This window comes from Gigantopelta aegis, chromosome 4, assembly GCF_016097555.1.
Source record: "Gigantopelta aegis isolate Gae_Host chromosome 4, Gae_host_genome, whole genome shotgun sequence".
NCBI classification, from domain to species: domain Eukaryota; kingdom Metazoa; phylum Mollusca; class Gastropoda; order Neomphalida; family Peltospiridae; genus Gigantopelta; species Gigantopelta aegis.
The window spans coordinates 28990623-29014953 of NC_054702.1; the positions used below are offsets into that span (position 1 = coordinate 28990623).

Below are 24331 nucleotides of genomic sequence, written 5' to 3' on the forward strand. Positions count from 1 at the left end.
TTCCATTAGTAGCAAGGGATCTTTTAGCACATACCACGGACTTTGATGTACCAGTCGTGGTTCACTGGCTGGAGCGATAAATAGCCCAATGGGTTCAACGACGGGGATCGATAAAGAACCGACCGCACATCAGTCGAGGGCTTTACCACTGGGCCATATTCTGCCCTTATGCACTTTCCCACACACAACACGGCCTTTGACCAGTTGGAACGAGAGAAAATCCTAACAGTTCAATAGAGCCACCGAGGTAGCTCGATCCTGCGACGCAAGCACCTCAGCCGAGCATTCAACCGACTGAGCTAAACCCCGCCCCCTCACCTGACTAATGTGACTCTACCGTAACTCTAGTTTACTTTTTCATACGTACATGTCATTTCATTTCAACTTATTTTCGTGCTTATATCCAATTAAGGTTCAAGCACGCTGTCCTGGGAACACACCTTAGCTATCTGTGCTGTCTGTCCAGAACAGTGGGTTAGTTGTTAATTGTTAGTGGTTAGTGAGAGAGAAGAGGGTCTAGTGGCCTTACACCTACCCACTGAGTCGTTAAAACTCGATCTGGGTCGGAGCCGGTACCGGGCTGCGAACCCTGTACCTACCAGCATTATGTCCAATGGCTTAACCACGACGCCACCGATGCCGGTCGTACGTACAACATTATTGGGAGGTAAAATCTTGTCTCGGTTTCTAGAAACATTCAGGCGATCAGAAACATCTTGTATGTACACAAAAAAGCCCCCCAAAAACCAAAACCCCAAAGATGCAATTCATATGTAATTTGATTACTTGGGAAACATGACGGGTAGACCATTTGGATTTTTCATTAATATATATTTTTTTTCGCTTGGGTTATGCTTTTTGTGTCGCACCAAAGATGGACGTGATTTAGCTCAATCGGTAGGCCGCTCGCTGGGGCGGATCCAGCTTTTCTGATGGGGGGGGGGGGGGGGGGGGGTGTCCAAGACAAAAAGGGCACCATAACATTATGAAAAGGCACTATTAAAAAATTACACACGGTTCACATGGACCATAATATAATAGTGCTACAACAGAGACGCTGACAGACGTATTCTACAGTGTTCTATACATTGACAGAATAAATAACTTTGTAAAAAACCTAAAAATCCTAAATAAAAGGGGCACTTCTCAAATTTGAGGAGGGGTCCGAACACCTTGGACCCCCCCCCCCCCCCCCTAGATCCGCCCCAGGCTCGCCTGGCGTGCCTTGGTCGTAGGATCGACCATTTGACTTTGTTTCGTACTAACCAGAGCCCGACGACTGGTATATGAAAAAGTGCTTATAAAAGAGCCCTCGCTGCTAATGGAAAAAACGTTAGCAGGTTTCCCCTGAAGACTTCGTGTCAATTACCAAATGTTTGACATCTAATATCCGATGATTAATTAATCAATATGCCCCAGAGCGGTCTTTAAACAAAACAAACTTTTGACACATGACATAAAATCACATTGTTGTTCTGTCTCAGGGTATACACGTTTTTGTTTTGTTTTTGGTGGGTTTTTTTGTATTTTTGTTTTGTTTTGTATTTTTGTGCGTTCCCTTCTATATTAAGTTTCCAAAAAAAATGCTTCCTTTGTTGATAATTTCCTGCTTTTTAATTATGAATTCCAGTTTTTCTCGCCATATTGATTAATCTGCCATCGACAAGTCGTGTCACTTCCGGTTTGATTATGTACTGAGCAGTAGGCAGACGTCAATTAACACTCCGGAACTGACCATTGTCAGTCGACTATCACGGCAGAGTTTCTTTCTATCATGCCAGAGATTCTGTCTATCGCAGCAGGGGTAAAGACGTAACACGTATTTCTCATTAACCAGAATCCAATATATATTTTTCATTTCATTTCATCTTATCTTATTTTCGTGCTTATATCCAATTAAAGTTCAAGCACGCTGTCCTGGGCACATACCTCAGCTATCCGGGTTGTCTGTACAGGACAGTCGGTTAGTTGTTAGTGGTTAGTGAGAGGAGGGTGTAGTGGCCTTACACCAACCCATTGAGCCCTTATGAACTCGCTCTTTGTTGGAGCCGGTACCGGGCTGTGAACCCTGTACCTACCAACCAACCTGTAGTCCGATGGCTTAACCACTGCGTCACTGAGGTCGGTATATATATTTTGCGTAGCTCTGACTAACAGCTTCTTGCCAGTGATTATTAGCCCGAGTACTCTCACTGTAAGAATTTCCGTCCAGCTCTCTTAGTTATGAGTATTCGGGCTAGTAATTATTTGTGTTTTTAATGCAACACTAAATGCCATACCAGTGAAGGTGCACTGGAGAGTGTCATAATTAGTATATTTTATGTTAATTGTAAAACTGGTAAACAAGTTATAAATTATCTAGCGTCACCCACATCCTTGCCCTTTTATGGTCGTTTTGGTTTGTTTGTTTGTTTAATCGTTTGTTAATAAGTTATACTAGCCGCATGTTTTATCAAGACATATTTAAACAAACAAATGAAATGAACAATGAATGAATGAATGAATGAATGAATGAATGAATGAATGAATGAATGAATGAATGAATGAATGAATGAATGAAAGAAATGGAATGGAATGGAATGGAATGAATGAATGAGTTAATTAATGAATAATAAATAATTAAATAAACATACAAAGAAAGGAATAAAGAAACACTGCTAAAGGAATATTTATTATCCTATCCTTTTATCTCATTCCTTTTACTACATCTTTTTTCATTATTTATTTATTTATTTATTTATTTATTATCATATGTTTTTATTATTATTACGAATTATTATGAATTTAATAATATTATTCATGAAGCACAGGCACGTTTCAGAAATGATTACTCCACAATATATCATATATTTACACTTCAGGCATTGTGTCAAAAATATCTTAGAAAGCCTAGACACAGATTTTATGTTACTTTTATTGATCTTCGCAAAGCTTTTGACTTGGTAGATAGGAAAAAGTTACTGTATGTGTTGCATTGAGAGGTATTCAAGGTAAAATGTATAACATTTTAAAAAATATGTTTGAAAAAGTAAAGGCTTGTGTTAGAGTAAAGAATGTTAGGACATATCCCTTTACAACATCTAGTGGTGTCTGTCAAGGGTGTATGTTAAGCCCAGTTTTGTTTATAATTTTTATTAATGAATTTATAAATGAGATGAATAATAGTAATCTTATAGGAATTTTTGTGAATGAAAATATTAATGATATACTAATGCTTCTCTTTGCTGATGATGGTGTACTTATTGATGATACAGTAATAGGTTTGCAAAAAAAGCTTGATGTATTATATAAGATTTGTGTAAAATGGGGATTAGAAGTTAATGTTGATAAATCTAATATAATTGTATTTAGAAATGGTGGGTACTTAAGACGTAATGAGAAGTGGTTTTATAAGGGCAGTCAATTAACAACTGTGTCATATTATAAGTATCTTGGTATAATATTCTCTTCTCGTTTGAAATGGTCTAAGGCTTGCGAGACTTTATCTATTCAAGCGAGAAAAGCCTGTTTTCCTATTTTTACTTTATTCAAGAAATACCCTGCATTATCATATAGTATTGTCCAGAATATATTTGATACTAAAATAGCTCCTATTTTATTATATGGCTCTGAAATATGGGGATTTACTTACCGAGAATCTATTGAAAAAATACAAAGTAATTTTTTTAAAAGGTTTTTAGGAGTTTCAAAGAGAGTATCATCAAATGCTGTACTTGGGGAAATACCGTAGGTAGAGATCATTTGTGTGTGAAATACTTTAGCTGTTGTATAACATATTGGTGTAAATTGTTATATATGGATTCATCCAGATATCCCAAAGCTTGTTATGATATGTTGAAATGTCATGATGAAACTGGTAAAATTAATTGGGTATCACATGTAAGAACATTGTTGTTTCAAACTGGGTTTTCTTATGTTTGGATTGCTCAAGAATGTGGCAATATCAAATTATTTATGTCCAGCTTTGTACAGAGATGTAAAGACATTTATTTTCAACACTGGCATAATAAAATTAACTCTTCTCATTTTTTAAAGACTTATTCTTCTTATAAATCTCTTTTAGAAACAGAAAAGTATATATTATATTTGTCACAATACAAAGATCTATTGAGAATTGTTTCTAAATTTAGGTGTTTGTCACATAAATTAAAAGTACAAAAAAGCAGATATAATCCAGTAATAGAAAGAAATGAAACTATCTGTTTAAAGTGTAATCTTAATCAAGTGGAAGATGAATATCATTTTCTTTTAGTATGTCCATATTATGCTTTGAGCAGGAAATATTTCATATCAGAATACTTTATAGTAAATCCTTCAAGAGAAAAATTTAATCTATTGATTTCTACCCAAAATATAAAATGTATTAAAGGAATAGCCTTGTTTTTAAAAAGAAATCTGCCAGTTTAAATTGATTTGTTTTTAAAAGTAGTTATCTTGGTCATGTGGCCTCAATAACTGAATAAAAAAAATATCTTGTCTTGTATTATTATTACTATTATTATTATTATTATTTGCCTTATCACGTGTTATGTCACCTATTAGTTTCCATGCCACTTATTACGTCATGGCACGTGTTATTTATCACATATTATTTGTCATACACCTCGTTGTCATCATGTGTTTTTGTTTGTTTCTTAGTTTTTATCACACCGGATCATGAAATAAAATTTGAAATCTACAGATTGTGTCTCTCATGATAGGTCATGTCTTTAAAATTGAACTTCTGTTCTTACTGGGCCGATAATAATCTTATTAGGATTGATGGTGACATGTGTCAGGCATGTAGGATGCTAAATGCCAATACCGTGACGCTGAAAGACGCCAGTGTTAGAACCGACATGACGTAAATCCCTCAGTTCTGGTACTGATGAATACCAACTAGGATTAACCTATTCAAGGAAGGCAAACGATTATTTTATCTTTAAGTATGGGCGTTTTTGTTTGTTTTAACTTACACTTTGATGTCGTCGAAGAACGTATTATTAGTTCAATAAATGTTAAAGTTTGGTTTGTTTAACGACACAACTAGAACACACTGATTTATTAATCATCGGTTATTGGATGTCAAACATTTGGTAATTTTGACATATACATTACATGTATATATTAATATATAAAGTCTTAGAGAGGAAACCCGCTACAATTTCCCAATAGCAGCAGGGGATCTTATGTATTCAACATTCCACAGACAGGATAGCATATGCCACGGCCTTTGATATACCAGTCGTAGTAGACTGGCTGGATACAGTGGGTGTGATATGAGACAATTTGTACGTCATTTGATGATAATTATGATGATGATGATGATGATTGTAATGATGATGAAGCTGGTGGTGCTGATGCTGATGATGATTAACGTGATGGTGATGATTATGATGGTGGTGGTGGTGGTGGTGGTGATAATGATGATGGCGGTGGTGATGATGATGATGATGATAATGATTATGGTTGTGATGAGGATGCTGCTGATGATTAAGGTGATGGTGATGATTTAGATGTTCATTATAATGGTGATTATAATGATGATGATGGTGATGGTGGTAATGATGATTATTATGGTGGTGATTATGATGATGATTATGATGGTGATGATGCTGGTGATACTGATACTGATAATGGTGGTGATGATAATGATTATGATAGTGATGATGGTGATGATGATGATGGTAATGATGATGATTATGATGGTGATACTTTGTATATTGTTCGAAAAATAAGAATAGTTAAGTACTGGTTGAAACTTTTAGAAACAAATAACTGTATTCTGAAATCACTATACACGTATGATGATATGCTAGAATGTCATAATAGTTCTAATTGGCTTTACCATGTTAACAAATTACTTTTATAACTAGGTTTTGGAGATGGTTGGTATAATCAGCATGTCAGTAGTATTGAGATATTTTTAAAAAGTGTGCAAATACGTTTATCTGATAACTTTATTCAAGAAAGAGACACTGTGCCTTTAATAGATACGTTTTGCTTGCAGTACTACCTTAGAATAGCATTGCCAGATTGTTAAACTACTCCTATAACAAAATTTCGTGTTTCTTCTCACCAGTTGTTTGTTGAACAATGTAGATATTATGGTATTGAAAGGTCGCAACGGAAATGTCAGATGTGTAATCAGAATGATATTGAGGATGAATATCACTTTATTTTGAAATGTCCATTGTACATGCAATTACGTTCAATATATATATTAAGAAATACTACTGACGCAAACCATCTGTCTTTAAAACTGTGCAATTATTGTCTGTTCAAAACAGAAAAGAATTATGTAATATTGGTAAATATCTCTAAAATGCATCATGTTTACGTTCTCAACATATTTAATTGTCCATCCTCCAATTATGCACCACTTGTCAAATGTTAATGATTTGTATATAAAATGTAATGCCTATGAGCCTGAAAGCTTAAAGATAATAAACTATAACTATAGCTGATACTGATGGTGACGATGATGATGATGATGATGATGATGATGATGATGATGACGACCATCATGTTCACACTGAAGAGGACAACAACAACTTCAATTATAAATTTCATTTCATTTCAATTTATTTTCATGCTTATATCCAATTAAGGTTCAAGCACGCTGTCGGACAGTCCTGGACACACACCTCAGCTATCTGGGCTGTCTGTCCAGGACAGTGGGTTAATTGTTAGTTGGTTAATGGTTAGTGAGAGAGAAGAGGGTGTAGTGGCCTTACACCTACCCATTGAGCCCTTAAGAACTCGCTCTAGGTTGGGTTAGAGCCGGTACCGGGCTGTGAACCCTGTACCTACCAGTCTGTAGTCCGATGGCTTAACCACTGCGCCACCGAGGCCAGTCTTCATTGATGATAGCAGTGCTGCTGCTGCTGATGTTATATAACATGTCCGTGCTAATACAATCTGACTGACATCAGCTCTACTGGTCTACCGCAGGTGATGATTACAGACCAGTGATTTCAATCAGATTGCGTGCTACTAATTACTTATTAGCTTCATAACACTGTTACATAATGCTAAAAACCAATTTAAATGTCTTCTTTCAAAAGATATAAAAGCGCCTTGTCTATTACGAAAGGAATACCTGAGGCAGAATAGTCTCAACCTGCCATCGGATCTATTGTAAATAGGGGTTTGGTATCGTGTAACATTTATAGTTTAATACACTGGTTGCCGAAAGTCAAATACATCTGTAACCATGACAACGGATGTCAAGTTCCGGACCAAGATAATTACCGGTAATATTTCGCTTACCGCAACAACAGTGATTTCCGTGCGGCTCCATACAAATGCACAAATATATTATTAAAATACCATTATTATTAACCGAAAAAGAAATAACACCACGAAAATCAATGTTCGATTTTACAAAGTAGTGACCGATTTTTTTTCTGACTTTACTTTTGCATGCAGGAAGAACTTATTAAGTCGAAAAGAATGGTTAAGGCAATGCTTTCCAAACATTCTTGGCCCAGGGTTACCTTAGATGGTGGCTACTACATCTACATATTTTCTGTCATTCATAGTTGAGAGAAAAAGAGAGAATGAGATAGTGATAGAGGGATAGAGATCGAGACATACAGATCAGAATGATATATATATATATATATGTGTGTTGTGTGTGTGTGTGTGTGTGTGTGTGTGTGTGTGTGTGTGTGTGTGTGTATGTATAAGAGAGAGAGAGAGAGAGAGAGAGAGAGAGAGAGAGAGAGAGAGAGAGAGATTAAGAGTGTAATGTTATTATTACATTATTATACATTACTGTGATTATTACATGTTTATTTGTATATTTTCAGGGTGGAAACATTAAAACAGACATTATGAAGATTCTAATGGTGCTGTTCGTAGCTCTGCTGCCTGTAGTATTGTCAGCTCCAGTGGAACTAAGTAAGCACCTTAAAACGTTCAAGTATTGGGATCTTTAAAATACACCTACTAGCAGTAACTAGTGTGTACATTTGTATTGGCCTAGTTGGTCGAGTAAATTGGACTTTGATACAAATGGTTCATGGTTCTATCTAGCATACACTCTGTCCCGCGCATGCTCACCGACACACACACACACACACACACACGCGCGCGCGCGCGCACTCACACACACACGCACGCACACACACATACACCATCACCACTACCACCACCCCACACACATAAATACCAAACACAGACAGACACACACAGAGACACACTCACACCATACCACCCACACATAAACACCACACACTCAGTCAGTCACTCACTCACTCACTCTCTCTCTCTCACACACATACACACATACATAATAATAATAATAAAAAACCTGCTCTTAAACGAGTTAATTTGTAATTTGTTAATGCGTAAAGATACAGCATTTGCGTATAATAATTAAGTAGATGGGACCACATAAAAGACGTCACGGTCACACTGCAAGGCTTGACGTACCAGCGACCAGATGACCTTTTGTACGTTAAAAACTATGTTTTCACCATGGACTTTATTTACTTTATTACAAAACGACTTTTTACACTAAACTAATTTCTGTTAGTAAATTAATTAGTTTGGCCGCGAAATAAAAGCATACAATGTAATTATGTCTGCATAAAGGCTGTTGTCCATTAAGTAAACTATTAGTAATCAGAAAGAGTAGGTTTAGTGACAGCGGCGAACGTTCTCCGACTTCAACCCACTAACGTACAGGCAGCTCGTGTAATCCAGCCATAGGTCTCTGAGAACTGAACACTGGCATGACCCATGTGTGGGTTACGCAGAAACTAATTCAGCAAACCCATTTCGTTTTGTGTTTTTTTTTGCGTAACTCATCATCACCATGTAAATGATGTACTAAATTTAATGCGCGAATGAAAAATGGGTTGCGCTTGACTAGATTTGCGTGAGAAACGCGAAAACCAAACGGTTGATGTCGCAATTTTTCAAGTTCTATGACTCCGGAAGAAGAGCTGGATTGAGAGTTCTATAAACAGCATGATTATCTGAACTTTGGTTTAAACAATATTTATTGTTCCTCTTAAGAGACAGGCTTTGGTGGCATAGTAAGGACATCGATTTAAGGCTGGTAGGTACTAGGTTCGCATCTCAGTAACGGCTTTTACCCATAACGAGTTTTCACGGCTCAGTGGGAAAGAGGAAGTCCATTACACCGAGTTGGACTCTTTTCACTTACCACTATCAACTAATCATAAAACAAGTTAAAGTTTGTTTTATTTAACAACACCACCAGAGCACATTGATTTACCAATCATCTTCACATTGATATATAGTCTTAGAGAGGAAACACGTTACATTTTTTCATTAGTAGAAACGGATCTTTTATATGCACCATCCCAAAGACAGGATAGCACATACCACGGTCTTTAATATACTAGTTGTAGTGCACTGGCTGGAACAAGAAACAGCCCCGAGGGCCAACTAATCAAAAGTCCATTGTCCTAAACAGACGGCGGAGATGTGTGCGTGCATGCGTGTGTGTGTGTGTGTGTGTGTGTGTGTGTGTGAATAGTGTGCTTAAGCGCTTAATCAAGTTAGAATTAGTGGTGGGTTTGTTCTGTACTTTACCCTATATCAAAAGCTGCCCTTTTAGTTGAAATGCCCAATCTGTGTATCTGGACAAAACCCCTATATCATTCCGCGCTGATTTTTGACAGCCCTATAATTTACATCGTCGTTTGGTCAACAAATGAAAATCCTGGGAGAAACTGTTTGTTCTAAAAATCGAATCGATTCTTGCTAGCCAAGTCTGATGAACGCGGATTTTTTATCGTCTTGATTTGTGGGCAATTTGACAAAACATCGTAAGTTTACGTCTGCGACCAGCAGTTATACCGGGCATACATTTACAAGTGTTTGGCAGCTATTTCACGAAACAAATTACATCATTAAGAAAAATGGAGCATTTTAATGACCAAAAAACAAAGAAGAAATATATGTATTTCTAACTATATTTGTTCTACTATAATAGTAATACGAATTGTGGTTTAGTCGTAGATTTACTTTACGTGCAAAACTAGGCTTATGATGTTTTGTGAAATTGAGCCCGGACTCGTGAAATACGTTACAGCAGTAAAAATAATAAGAATTGTGGATTTGTGTATGCTTCACAAACCTATTATGACAAAAGGACCATGCACATTTATACAACCAATTGGTATTACGTATATAATAAAAGTCCAATATTTCTACCCAAGGAAATAACAAAAGTACGATATGCACGGAAATAAATACAATTATTACCAAATACTACACTAAAGGTGCAAACAAGTTAAAAATGTGTTTAGTTTAATAACACCACTGGAGCACATTATTTAATTAATCATCGGTTATTCTGGCATAGTCTTATAGAGGAAACTAATTAAATTTTTCCATAAAAGCAAGGGATCATTTATATGCAAAATCCCACAGACAGGATATCACATACCACGGCCTTTGATATACCAGTGTAAAATGTATGATGTTATTACCAAATTCTGTGTAGTATTTTTACCATTTTATTTTGATAGTAATGTCGCAAATTTCTTACTAATAAAGTTGAAATGTTACTAATAAATGCAATAACAAAAGAACAATATTGCAATCAAATGCAGTATCAAAGTAAGTACAATAGTTATAGTTATAGCAAATGTAATGAGGAAACCAACTGCAATAACAATAGTGTGATATTAAAGGGACTATCCTGAGTTTGTATCATTTTAAAAGGTTTTCGACAAATAATACACTTTTACATTATTAAAATTATAATTTACTTGGCTATAAAGATTCATATTACAAGTAAGTAAATTATAATTTTATTAATTAATGTAAAACATTAGTAAAATTATAATTTACTTACTTGCAATATGAATCTTTATAGCCAAGGCATTTCTGGACATAAATGGTTGTGATTGAACAAGTGTAAACAGGGGTTCTGTGAATAAAAAAAATAAAAAAAATAAAAATAAGGGAAAAATCATTCACCGTTAAAAAAAATAAAAATAAAAATAAAATTGTGGATATAATGTTTTGAAGTATCTCAATATCGATTTTTGAATTAATTATTTCTTCTAAATGCCAAACGAAATTTGATATAATTCAGCTAAATGTCAATGTACTCCAGATGTATTTTTCCTCATAATGCTTTATATTTAAAACATGTCAAGGTAAGATAATGTTATAAAAACAAGGAAAAAAAATATGTGTGTTTATTTTGTTGGAGGGAAACAAACGAAGGTCTTGTTAGCGATGAAAACTCAAGAAAGTCCCTTTAACAACAGTGACGAAGGTGCGATAATTATACCACATAGACATACGGGCTCCCTTCTTTGTTATTATTATTTTATTTTTTTTGAAAGTGTGTGTGTAGGGGTGTGTGTGTGTGTGCTGATTTTTGGCTGAATTAAACACAAATGTCCGAATCTAGATAACAACGTTTATTGATATTAGAATTACTACCAAACAGCTATATAGGGTTGCAAACGAATCACTGTGCATTTTTCAACTAATATTGTGAGAAGAATGATTGAAAATGCATGGTGAAAAGTTTTCAAGCCAGATCATTTTGCTTGAATGTCTCCATCGTTTTTTCCCGAATTAGAAGAGGGCTGTAAATAGGAGCCGTTGCGTAGTATATTTTAAAACATGTCTACTGTAGTTCCGTAGACGTGGTCACCCTGGGACCCATTTAATTATGTAGACACAGTTGAACATACAATACAGTCTATTTGATTAACGCACACGTCCAGCAGAGCGAATGTCCTAAAATGTCTTGCAGTCCTTATTTGCTCTGTCGGAATCAGAGACACAACTATTGATTTTTCTCTCTCTCTCTTAAACTAGAGAGTTGCAGCGTAAAGAAGAATAAAATGCAATTGTTTGTTACATTATTATCTGCAAACTATGTGAGGTCCCCCCCCCCCCCCCCCCCCCCCCCCCCCCCCCCCCCCCCCGACTTGGAAGATCCTATTATATTCACTGATATCATAGTATATCGCATCTACTGACAGCGGTCTGAATAGAAGTCAGAAACAAGGTTTATTCCTATCGGTATACACAACACCAAAACAAAATCGAATATTCTAATATACATATTTTTATGATACAATTAATTCCGTTAATACTGCCACAATGGGCCTTAAATGTTCACAATACATTGATGATTTTTAACAGATATAGGAACTGACGAGATTCAAATTGACTAATTTAAATTAATACATTAAAGCAAACCAATCTGATAATAATTACAGGTCTATGGAGCTGATTTCAATCAGACTGAAAGAAAACGAGATCAATGTTTGCGTTTCTTGTGTTGTTCAGTGTACAAAATGTTAGTATTAACAGCAGACTTGTCCAGTAAGCTGGAAAGAAAGAAAGAAAGAAATGTTTTATTTAACGATGCACTCAACACATTTTATTTACGGTTATATGGAAGGAAGAAAATGTTTTATTTAACTACGCACTCAACACATTTTAATTACGGTTATATGGCGTCAGACATATGGTTAAGGACCACACAGATATTAAGAGAGGAAACCCGCTGTCGCCACTTCATGGGCTACTCTTTTCGATTAGCAGCAAGGGATCTTTTATATGCACCATCCCACAGACAGAGTAGTACATACCACGGCCTTTGATATACCAGTCGTGGTGCACTGGCTGGAACGAAAAATAGCCCAATGGGCCCACCGACGGGGATGGATCCCAGACCGACCACGCATCGAGCGAGCGCTTTTCCACTGGGCTACTTCCCGCCCCACCACTAAGCTGGAGAAACCAGGGCCTCGTTCCACGAAGCGATCTTAGCCCTAAGATCAGCTTAAGTGCATAGGGTAACTATGCGCTTAAGGTAATATTAGGGCTAAGATCGCTTCGTGGAACGGGGCCCTGGTCTTTTCATTATAGTGATTTCTGCTTATGGTGACCCAAACTGAACAAGATAATTCTAATTCTATGCTGGAATCCAGCAACAAGAGGGAATTTACTTCAGATGCCATGCAGTGCAACAGCGAAATAGAACGAGTAATTATCTTGTTCAGTTAGGTATCACCATAAAAAGAAATCTCTATAATGAAAAGACAGTTAAATGAAAACCATGTTTCTCCAGCTTAGTGACAACTCTGCTGTTAATACTGACATTTTGTACACTGGACAACAAAAGAAACGCGTGCAGTGCTACAACGACACAGAATAACTAATTGTCTTGTTCAGTCGGGTATCATCATAAAAGGAAATCTCTATAATGAAAAGACAATTAAACGAAAACCAATGGCTGAGTTCAGCCAGACCGAGCAGAAAAATGTCCGCTAGACTGGTTTATGCGCTTCATGGTAAACCAAATGGCCACGTCGGGAACCAATGAAATAGTTTGCGAACGTTAGCGAAACGTTTGCTGGCTGAACTTGGGGCAGGCTTTTTCAGCTTAGTGAACAAGTCTGCTGTTAATACTGACATTTTGTAACAAAAGAAACGCAAACATTGATCTCGTTTTCTTTCAGTCTGATTGAAATCAGCTCCACAGACCTGTAACTATTATCAGATTGATTTGCTTTAATGTATTAATTTAAATTAGTCAATTTGAATCTCATTAATTCCTGTATCTGTTAAAAAGTATCAATGTAATCTAGTTTAAGAGGGAGAAAAAATCAATAGTTGTGTCTCTGATAACGACAGAGCAAATAAGGACTGCAATACATTTTAGGACATTCGCTTCCCTGGACGTGTGCGTTAATCAAATAGACTGTATTGTATGTTCAACTGTGTCTACATAATTAAATGGGTCCCAGAGTGACCACGTCTACGGAACTACAGTAGACATGTTTTAAAATGTACTACGCAACGGCTCCCAAAGCCCTCTTCTAATTCGGGCAAAAACGATGGAGACATTCAAGCAAAATGAGCTGGCTTGAAAACTTTTCACCATGCATTTCCAGTCATTCTTCTCACAATATTAGTTGAAATTCATTAAAAATGCGTAGTGATTCGTTTGCAACCCTATATAGATGTTTGGTAGTAATTCTAATATGAATATAAACGTTGTTATCCAGATTCGGGCTTTTTTATTTTAATTCAGCCAAAAATCAGCGCCCCCACCCCATCCTTTTCAAAAAAAAAAAAAAAAAAAAAAACTGTTGTTAAAGGGACTTTCTTGAGTTTTCATCGCTAACAAGACCTTCGTTTGTTTCCCTCCAACAAGACAAGACAAGACAAGACAAGACTTTATTTACACTCGGGCCGTTACACAACGGCATAGGAGGAATATATACATAAACTTTTTGTTATATACACGTGACAAGATGGTTGACAGTAAATACATTAATTACAATACATTCACAAACACATATACAAACACATACAATCACGCACATAAATATATCATGTAATAATACAGATATTTAATATACGGGTATCCAAGTACTTATAAACGAATAGATTGTTAAACTTGTATATGGTGCAGTGGATAATGGTAATATTTTGTTAAATATGTTTGGTTTTGATGGCATTTGTAGTCAAGGGCGTTTGAATTCATTAGTTATTATATTTATGAAATATGATAATTTCTTTAGGGTACTATTTCGTTTATTCTCCATTAGTTCTCTAAATTTATAAGTACTTGGTCGCGTATAATAATATGGGTGTAGCAACTGGACTCTTGAATTATGGGAAAAAATGCCAAATAAAAAGATAATGGAACTCGTCGCCAATGTCCATTACATTACATGATGTGCAAATTCTATCTTCTACGAGTATGTTATTCCAACGTCCAATTTCAACGGGTAGGTAATGGTTAGAAGTTCTAAATTTTAGGAGTGTTGTCCACAGTTTTTCTGGTAGTTTATTGATATAGCTTTCGAAAAATAATTGTTCTTTGTATAATCGGTAAGTGTTGCCTCTCGATGACAGTGATATGTTATTTTTCCATGTTTGTAAATACTGATCGCATTGTCTTTGTTTAATTTGTTGTCAGAGACAATTTACTGATATGAAAGATTGTCTTATCCAGATATCACCCATTCCCAAGTTATTCAGTGTGTTTTTAACAGTATTAATCCAGTTATAGTTAGTTCCGTTAGTAAGGTGGTCATTTAACTTAATTTTGTATAAAAGAGTAGACAATGTTGATTGTTTTCCTGATATCAGTCGCGCCCAGTAACATACCATTCTTCTATATATAGTTAACTCGACAGGCGTTCTCCCAACTCTCCACAAAGCATAAATATTGGTGTTGTGTTCTTAACAGGTATGATGTGTCTTAGAAAGTTTATTTGTACCAAATTAAATATATCAACTTTTTCATATCCCCATATTTCACATCCATATAATAAAACTGGCAGAACCACTGAGTCAAACATTTTAAGTTTACATTCGGTTGATAGACAGTTGTCCTTTGATTTTGATAGTACAAAGTACATGGCCTTGGTAGCCTGTTATTTAAATCTATTCTTAGTAACTCGAAAGTTGTTTAATTTTGTAAAAGTAATTCCTAAGTATTAGTATTCTTTCACATTTTCTAATGTATTATTTCCAATCTTAAAATTATGTTTATAATCTCTAGTGTTACCGTTAAACATCAATATTTTCGTTTTGTTACTGTTTATTTTAAGTTTCCATTTATTGCAATATTGATAAAACATATTTAAAACTACATTCCCTGGAATATTTTTATTATTTAAGCATATAGAACAGAAAATCCAATTACGTTTGGTGCATATATGACGCCGCACTCCGCATTGGTTTCACTACGCTGGCTTAACCAGGTCAAAAACAAAGCCATGATTTTGAAAGTGGAACACTTTTGACGGACTCGTACCGATCTCGGTTTTCATTGGCTTATCACAAGTATAGAATTCCCCAACAAGAGATCACGTGAGATTTCGCAATTTTTGAACAAATTTAACTGTCTTGATTGAGGGGTCGTCTCATATCTCCAAAACATATTTATATCCATAGAGGTATGGTACAACGCCTTTCCAGGGGTCGGTGAGTGGGGGATTTGCCTTGAAATTTTGACAGTGGCCAGCTGTTGGTATACGCGTTACATGTAAGGGGGTGTTACTAATTACGTAACGCTCTAGGGGTAGAGGAAAAGGGTACTGTGTTCGATTTACGTAAAATTTTTCAAGACTATATGTTATTTTTATTCATTACTTAGACCTAAAAAGATGTTTTTTGGAAATGCGCGGTCAGTCTAGGATCGATCCCCATCGGCGGGTATACAAAAAGACCATGGTATGTGATATCCTGTCTGTGGGATGGTACATATAAACAATCCCTTGCTAAAAAAAAATGTAGCGGGTTTCCAAGGCGCGTGTACAGGGATTTCAGCGGGGTTGGGGTTATAGACTGTGTTAAGCTAAGTTTATATGGGGCCATGCTCCCCCAAAAAATACATTTCAATTTTTTTTCAAGCTTGGGCAAGTAAGGGTTTCGACCTCCAATACCCTCCCCCTGCACATGCACCCAATTCCTCTCTAAGATTATATGTTAAAATTACCAAATGTTAGACATCCAACAGCAGATGGAAGGAAGGATAGGATATGTTTTATTTAACAACGCACTCAACACATTTTATTTACGGTTGTATGGGGTCGGATGATTATTAAATCAATATGTTTTATCTTTTTTGTCGTTAAACAACCCCCCCCCCCCCCCCCTCCAACGTTATCCTTTCCAAACGAAATAATATTTATTTGAATTTGTCGATTTTAACACGTAAAATTAAGAAGTGAAAACGTTCATTGTCTACTTTAGTATATTTTATTTAAAAAAATATATACATGATTAATGTGTTACTAGTATACAAACTAAACTTTTAAAGTTCTACTAACACTTTATAAAATATCAATTCTGAAATAGGAAGGTACGACTGTCGATAATACGTTGTCAAGATCAAACCGGTTTTAACTACAGCGCAAGATTTCTCTTTTAATTTTTTGAGACGAACCCTACAATTTGAAATCGGCAAACACACGTGTTAACTGAAACTGACAACAGGCTGTCGTTCGTGCTTTGCCGAGCTATGGCGGCACAGGCGACGAATCAAGCGTATACGTTTGACGATATCCGTTCATAGCGAACACACACGACTTTTTTAAAAGTGCATTTGAGCTTGTATTTCACATTTGTACATGATGTTATAATATGGTAACCAGATAATGTAACTTTAAGGTGTGTTGCAGGTCTGCTGCAGAGGTTGATAATAGGGCAGTATCGTCTGCATATAACAAGCAAAGCATGTGTAAAGCAATATCTATTGGGTGATCTTGGTTGTCTGTTGTAGGGGAAACCCTTCACATCCATGGCTAGATAAATAATCTTCTAAATCATTCAAATACAGGGAGAATAGAATAGGGGATAAATTTTCACCTTGACGGATACCGTTTTTACATGGGAATAAAGTAGATTGCTGATTATTTACGACAATCATTGATTTAAGACCTTGATACATGTGATGGATAATTCAAAAAAATGTACCGTTTATGTTATGCTGTAGTAGTTTATTCCAAAACTGTATTCTAGGTACCGTATCGAATGCTTTCTCAAAATCCACAAAAGCGCAATATAATTTCTTTTTCCTTTTTTTCAAGATATCTATTAAGTGATGTAATGTAAAAATATGGTCTGTAGTTGAATAGCCTTTACGGAACAAAATCAACAAAATAAACACACACATATTCCTTTTTTATTGTTTTTATAACATTATTTTACCTTGACATGTTTTAAATATAAAGCATTATGAGGAAAAATACATCTGGAGTACATTGACATTTAGCTGAATTATATCAAATTTCGTTTGGCATTTAGAAGAAATAATTAATTCAAAAATCGATATTGAGATACTTAAACATTATGTCCACAAACGCTTTGGCTATAAAGATTCATATTACAAGTAAGTAAATTATAATTTTAATAATGTAAAAGTAAATTATAATGTTAATAATGTAAAAGTAAATTATTATTTTTATGATGTAAAAGTGTATTATTTGGAAAACCTTTTAAAATGATACAAACTCAGGATAGTCCCTTTAATACCACACTTTTGTTATTGCAGTTGGTTTCCTCACTACATTTGGTATATTTTCTTTGATACTGCATTTGTTTGCAATATTGTTCTTTTGTTACTGCATTTATTAGTAACATTTCAACTGTATTTGTAAGTAACGAATTTGCGACAATGCAATAATAACAGTACAATATATTCCTTCTGAATACAATATGGTAAAAATACTACACATAATTTGGTAATAACATCATACATTTTACACTGGTATATCGAAGTCCGTGGTATGTGTTGTCATGTCTGTGGGATGGTTTATATAAAAAGATCCTTGCTACTAATGAAACAAATGTAACGGATTTCCTCTCTATGACTGTGTAAAAATTACCATATGTTTGGCATCCAATAGCCGGTGATTAATAAATCAATGTTCTCTAATGGTGTCGTTAAACAAAGCAAAAAAATATGCGCTCTAGTGGAGTTGTTAAACAAAACAGACTTTAACTTTACAATGCGTTTAAGAAAAACAGGATTCGTAAATTCGGCATTGGGGCCAATTTCACTGAACACGTGTTTGGCATTACGAGAGATGGAGCATTTTTAATGACCAAAGAAAATTAAATATGTGTACTTAAAACTATATTTGTTGTACTATAATAGTTATCAGAATTGTGTTTTAGTCGTAGATTTACGTTCACGTGCAAAACTAGGATTACGATGTTTTCGTGAAATTGGGCCCAGGGGGCTGTTTCTCTGTTGTACTGCATTCTCTTTTGTTGCTGGAAAATATGTTTTACTTTAACGACGCACTCGACACATTTTATTTACGGTTATATGGCGTCAGACATATGGTTAAGGACCACACAGATATTGAGAGAGGAAACCCGCTGTCGCCGCTTCATGGGCTACTCTTTTCGATTAGCAGCAAATTATCTTTTATATGCACTATCCCACAGACAGGATAGTACATACCACGCGTTTGATATACCAGTCGTGGTGCATTGGCTGGAACGAGAAATAGCCCAATGGGCCCACCGACGGGGATCGATCCCAGACCGACTGCTCATCGAGCGAGCGCTTTACCACTGGGCTACGTCTCGCCCCATGTTTTGTGAAATTGGGCCTAGGGAGCTGTTTCTCTGTTGTAGTGCATTCCCTCTTGTCGCTGGATTGCACACTGGAACTGATGACGTGTTTACCACTGGGCTACGTCTCGCCCCATGTTTTGTGAAATTGGGCCTAGGGAGCTGTTTCTCTGTTGTACTGCATTCCCTCTTGTTGCTGGGTTGCACACTGGAACTGATGACGTGTTTACCACTGGGCTACGTCTCGCAGCATGTTTTGTGAAATAGGGCCTACGGGGCTGTTTCTCTGTTGTACTGCATTCCCTCTTGTTGCTGGATTGCACACTGGAACTGATGACGTGTTTACCACTGAGCTACGTCTCGCCCCATGTTTTGTGAAATAGGGCCTAGGGGGCTGTTTCTCTGTTGTACTGCATTCCCTCTTGTTGCTGGATTGCACACTGGAAGCGATGACGTGTTTACCACTGGGCTACGTCTCGCCCCATGTTTTGTGAAATAGGGCCTAGGGAGCTGTTTCTCTGTTGTACTGTATTCCCTCTTGTTGCTGGATTGCACACTGGAACTGATGACGTGTTTACCACTGGGTTACGTCTCGCCCCATGTTTTGTGAAATAGGGCCTAGGGGGCTGTTTCTCTGTTGTACTGCATTCCCTCTAGTTGCTGGATTCCACACTGGAACTGATGGCGTGGGTATTAGCGCTTCATTAATTAGTACAATCTGTAGTCGCACCTGCTGTTATACAATGAACATCGTCACTTCTCATGCTATTATTCCCTGCCCACTGCAGTCTGGTATTCTGATATCATACCTGTAAGTTTGTGTTAAGTAATGCAGATATTTTTGTCATCAACCGAATATAAGAAATATTTCGGACAAAGAAGGATATGACACGTTAATACAGTGCCACTGGAAGAATGGTGATCTGTTCTTTTCAATAATGTTGTTATAATGAAATGTTTTATAAAGTAAAAATATTGTATTGTATGTTGAATAGTTACCACTTGTTTGATCATTTCGTTACACTGTGGAGATGCTGTGGGCGCATTTGTAATCTTAAACTGATTGGCCCAGTCCATTGGACTATTTCCCGTTCCAGCCAGTGGGCCATGATTGGTATATCAAAAGCCGTGTTATGTGCTATCATGCGATAGGACATATAAAAGATCCCTTGTTACAAATGGAAAAATGTAATGGGTTTCCTCTTTAAGATTGTGTTAGAATTACAAAATGTTTGACATCCAACAGCCGGTGATTAATAAATCAATGTGCTCTAGTGGTGTCGTTAAACAAAGCAATAAATAAATAAATATGCCCTCTAGTGGAATTGTTAAACAAAACAAACTTTAACTTTACAATGTGTTTAAGAAAAACAGGATTCGTAAATTCGGCATTGGGGCCAATTTCACTAAACACGCGTTTGGTATCTATTTGATACAGAAAATCACATCATTACGGAAGATGGAGCATTTTAATGACCGAAGAAAATGAAATATGTGTACTTAAAACTATATGTGTTGTACTATAATTGTAATAAGAATTATGTTTTAGTCGTAGATTTACGTTTACGTGCAAAACTAGGATTACGAAGGAAGGAAGGGTTTTATTTAACGACGCACTCATCACATTTTATTTACGGTTATATGGCGTCAGACATATGGTTAAGAACAACACAGATATTGAGAAAGAAAACCCGATGTCGCCACTTCATGGTCTACTCTTTTCGATTAGCAGCAAGGGATCTTTTATATGCACCATCCCACAGACATGATAGCACATACCACGGCGTTTGATATACCAGTCGTGGTGCACTGGCTGGAACGAGAAATAGCCCAATGGTCCCACCGACGGGGATCGATCCCAGACCGACCGCTCATCGAGCGAGCGCTTTAGCACTGGGTTACGTCTCGCCCCATGTTTTGTGAAATTGGGCCTAGGGGGTTGTTTCTCTGTTGTACTGCATTCCCTCTTGTTGCTGGATTGAACACTGGAACTGATGACGTGGGTATTAGCGCTTCATTAATTAGTACCATTCGTTGTCGCACCTGCTGTTATACAATGAACATCATCACTTCTCTTGCTATTATCCCCTGCCCACTGCAGTCTGGTATTCTGATGTCATACCTGTAAGTTTGTGTTAAGTAATGCAGATATTTTTGTCATCAACCGAATATAAGAAATATTTAGGACAAAGAACGATATGACACGTTAATACAGTGCCACTGGAAGAATGGTGATCTGAAATGAAATGTTTTATAAAGTAAAAATATTGTATTGTATATTGAATAGTTACCACTTGTTTGATCATTTCGTTCCATTGTGACCAGCGTCACCACACACATGTCACAACGGTAGTTGTACATTGTTTGTGAGCGCATTTGTACTGTTAAACTGATTGGCCCAGTCAGTAGTGGTAAAACTGATGGTTCTGGCGCAGTTTGGCCCATTCATTTAACATGGGGGAGGTGTCACCCTCTCAGCGTCACCCTCCCAAGAGGGGATGGTGACGTCACAGCCCAGATGAATTTTGATTGGCTTACTAATGGCGATTTTAAAAAACGGGGAAATCCCATACCGCGCCAACTAACCAGGAAATCCCCCCCCCCCCCCCCATACTCTGCACCAAGTAACGGGTAAACAATAAGAAACCATTCCATAAACACTAAGTTCAATGCCAAGACATGTATTAACATAAAAGATGGCTATTACGCTATTAATAAATAACATAAGACAAAAATAAATTTCCACTATTTATTTCCCCATGTTCATCATGAGTGGATCACAGGTCATGGGGGTCCGGCGCCCACCCTTACAATCTATGTATTGGTCTATGCATGCTTCTATACAATTATTGTAGCATTTACAAGTGTTCAACGTCAGATGCCTTCACCCAAGAATTAAATTTGTTAGGCCAGTTCAACCACTTGACATAGTGTTCTTTGTTTAGTCCACGTCCTCTTGTCTTTAGAATCTTCTCGACTTTCCAGAGATTGTCTTCTTTCACATCAATCTGTTGGAGTTCAGGCTGGTAGAAGGTTCCCAAGATTTCATCACCATCGTAGTCCTTCACTCGATACAGAGGTAGTCCACCGCGTAATAGGGTGTGGCTGATGGTGAAGATTTCTCCTGTCCACTTCTCGTCATATTCCCGAGTGAATACATTCCTCAGATGAGTGAGTCTCACTTTATCTCCAACCTTGAATCGGAAGTGCTTCTTCTTTGTTTTCACTTCTTCCTTGAGCCAATACATTTTCCACCAAAGGTTGGTTTCTTTCTCAGCAGTGACTTTGTCTGGAGCCATACCGATTGTCCTGTGATAGGTGGAGTTATAGTTGTTGGCAAAAGTCTGCAGACGATCGACATACTCATAGGACTGTATTGGTAAAGTACCGGTATATCCTTGTCTTGGTGGTTTTTAAAACTCTTTCTGCCACAGCCGCTTTGGTTTCGTTGTTGGTGAGTAGATGCTGGATGTTCCTTTGTTTAAGAAGTCTCTGGACCTCTCGAGCTCTGAACTCTTGACCTCGATCCGTGCGAATTCGTTTCGGTTGTCTCCCCTCTTGAAATACATCTTCCAAAGCTCCAGACACTGTCAGGCCTTTCTTATCTTTCAGTGGTCTCAATCATAGGTGTTTGGAGAACACGTCGATCACCACCAACACAAATGTATAACCTCTGTTATACTTGGCAAATTTCACCATGTCCATGAGGTCAGCTGACCACTGGTCATCAATTCCAGTAACTACAATCTTGCTTCTGGCAAACGTTCTTCTGATTGGGCGTTGTAAACTATAAGCTTCGTGTCTTTGCAGCCATTTTCTGATATTGTTTTTGCTGATGACATACTTCCCGGCTCTTCTGACATATCTATACAGTTTATCTGAACCAGAAAAACTAGCTGGGTTGGTTGGATCATAATAAATGTCTTTCAAGTAGTCTTCCCTCATGATCTTAACTCTTGAGTGGTGTCAACAATTGTTATACTTATTTACAAAGGAGACGTTTTATATCGTCTAGTTGATATCTTTATCATCAGAGTCTTCTTCCTCACTGTCTGATTCCTCATCTGGTATGTCAATGTGAGAACTAACTTTCTCAGCTACTGACTTCAGTAGTGGTTTAATTCGCTCTTTGAGTGCAGTATACTCTGTATGATGTTCCATTAAATAGTAGTGCATTAGCTAATGTATTCATATAAGTCTGCTCCCATGACTTGGCTATCTTTTGATCCACCCATTGTTCAGACCATCCCTTGTCCAAATAGTTTTGACGGTCTTCAGCCATCTCCTCTTTATAACAATTGTAGGTGAGCTGCCACAGATACTCTAGTCCAGCTGTTTCCCACTCATGATGGGTGTCGTCGTGCCTTTCTTTATATTTAGCTCTTTTTGAAGGAGGTTCCCCACCATTTTCTGGACACCATGTTTTCACGTGTCTCTGCAGATCGTGAACATCCTGAAACACTAATCCACAGTCGTCACAAGCATGCATTTCGGGGAGCTCTTCTTCACACGTCTGCTCACTTTGAAGGTCTGAATAAGAATGAAACATCTCTTGACTGTTCTCCCCTTTTATAGAATTTGTCACCTCTACTGTTTGTCCAGAGCATTAGGTCGTAATCGTTCTGCAGCAGGGGTCAAAGGCTTGAGATCGATAAAGAGGTGACCATATGGTTTTTTCACTGCATCTTCGTACCGATGCATAAACATTTCAGTATGTCTTGGATACATCTGTCAGGCCAACGTCATGACTTGTTGCTTGTGGATGGGGTTGTTGAACAGCACCAGGTAATGACAGTTTCTTCTCTGAGTCGGGTCTTTGCTGTGATACAAGTTCTGGTTGATGGCAATCACCGAGAGGTTTCTGTGGTGACTTCCTTCTGTGAAGAGGTCAGTGATGCGATAATCTTTGCCAGTTGTTGACATCAGGTCATCCAACACAATGAGATTTCTGATTCTAGGATCCAAATAATGATCTGTTTCCAAGTCATCAGGTATGCCTTGGATAAATTCGACCCCTACAGCTGTCTTGATAAAGTCATACAGAGGCTGCCAACGTCTGTAGAGCCACACGATGCGTTGGGGAGTTGGGTTGATGTTCCCATCTCTCAACAGTTTGTACACCAGGAATGTCTTTCCACATGATGTTGGCCCTGACACAATCATCGTAAAAGGATGTAGTAACACTTGAGGAGGAGGGGGAGGAGGAGGAGGAGGGAAATGAGGAGGGGGGAAATGAGGAGGAGGAGGAGAAGGAGGGAAATGAGGAGGAGGAGGATCAGGTGGGAAATGA

At 37.2% G+C, this 24331-nt stretch overlaps 1 protein-coding gene across 1 annotated transcript in view; it reads left to right on the plus strand.

Moving 5' to 3' along the window:
- The window catches only part of LOC121369776, a 75705-nt gene that overhangs the window by 40188 nt on the left and 11186 nt on the right, over window positions 1-24331 (plus strand). The window contains exon 2 of the mRNA XM_041494835.1: window positions 7794-7884. Within this exon, the coding sequence (XP_041350769.1) occupies window positions 7794-7884 (91 nt within the window). The remainder of the gene's footprint in view (window positions 1-7793; window positions 7885-24331) is intronic.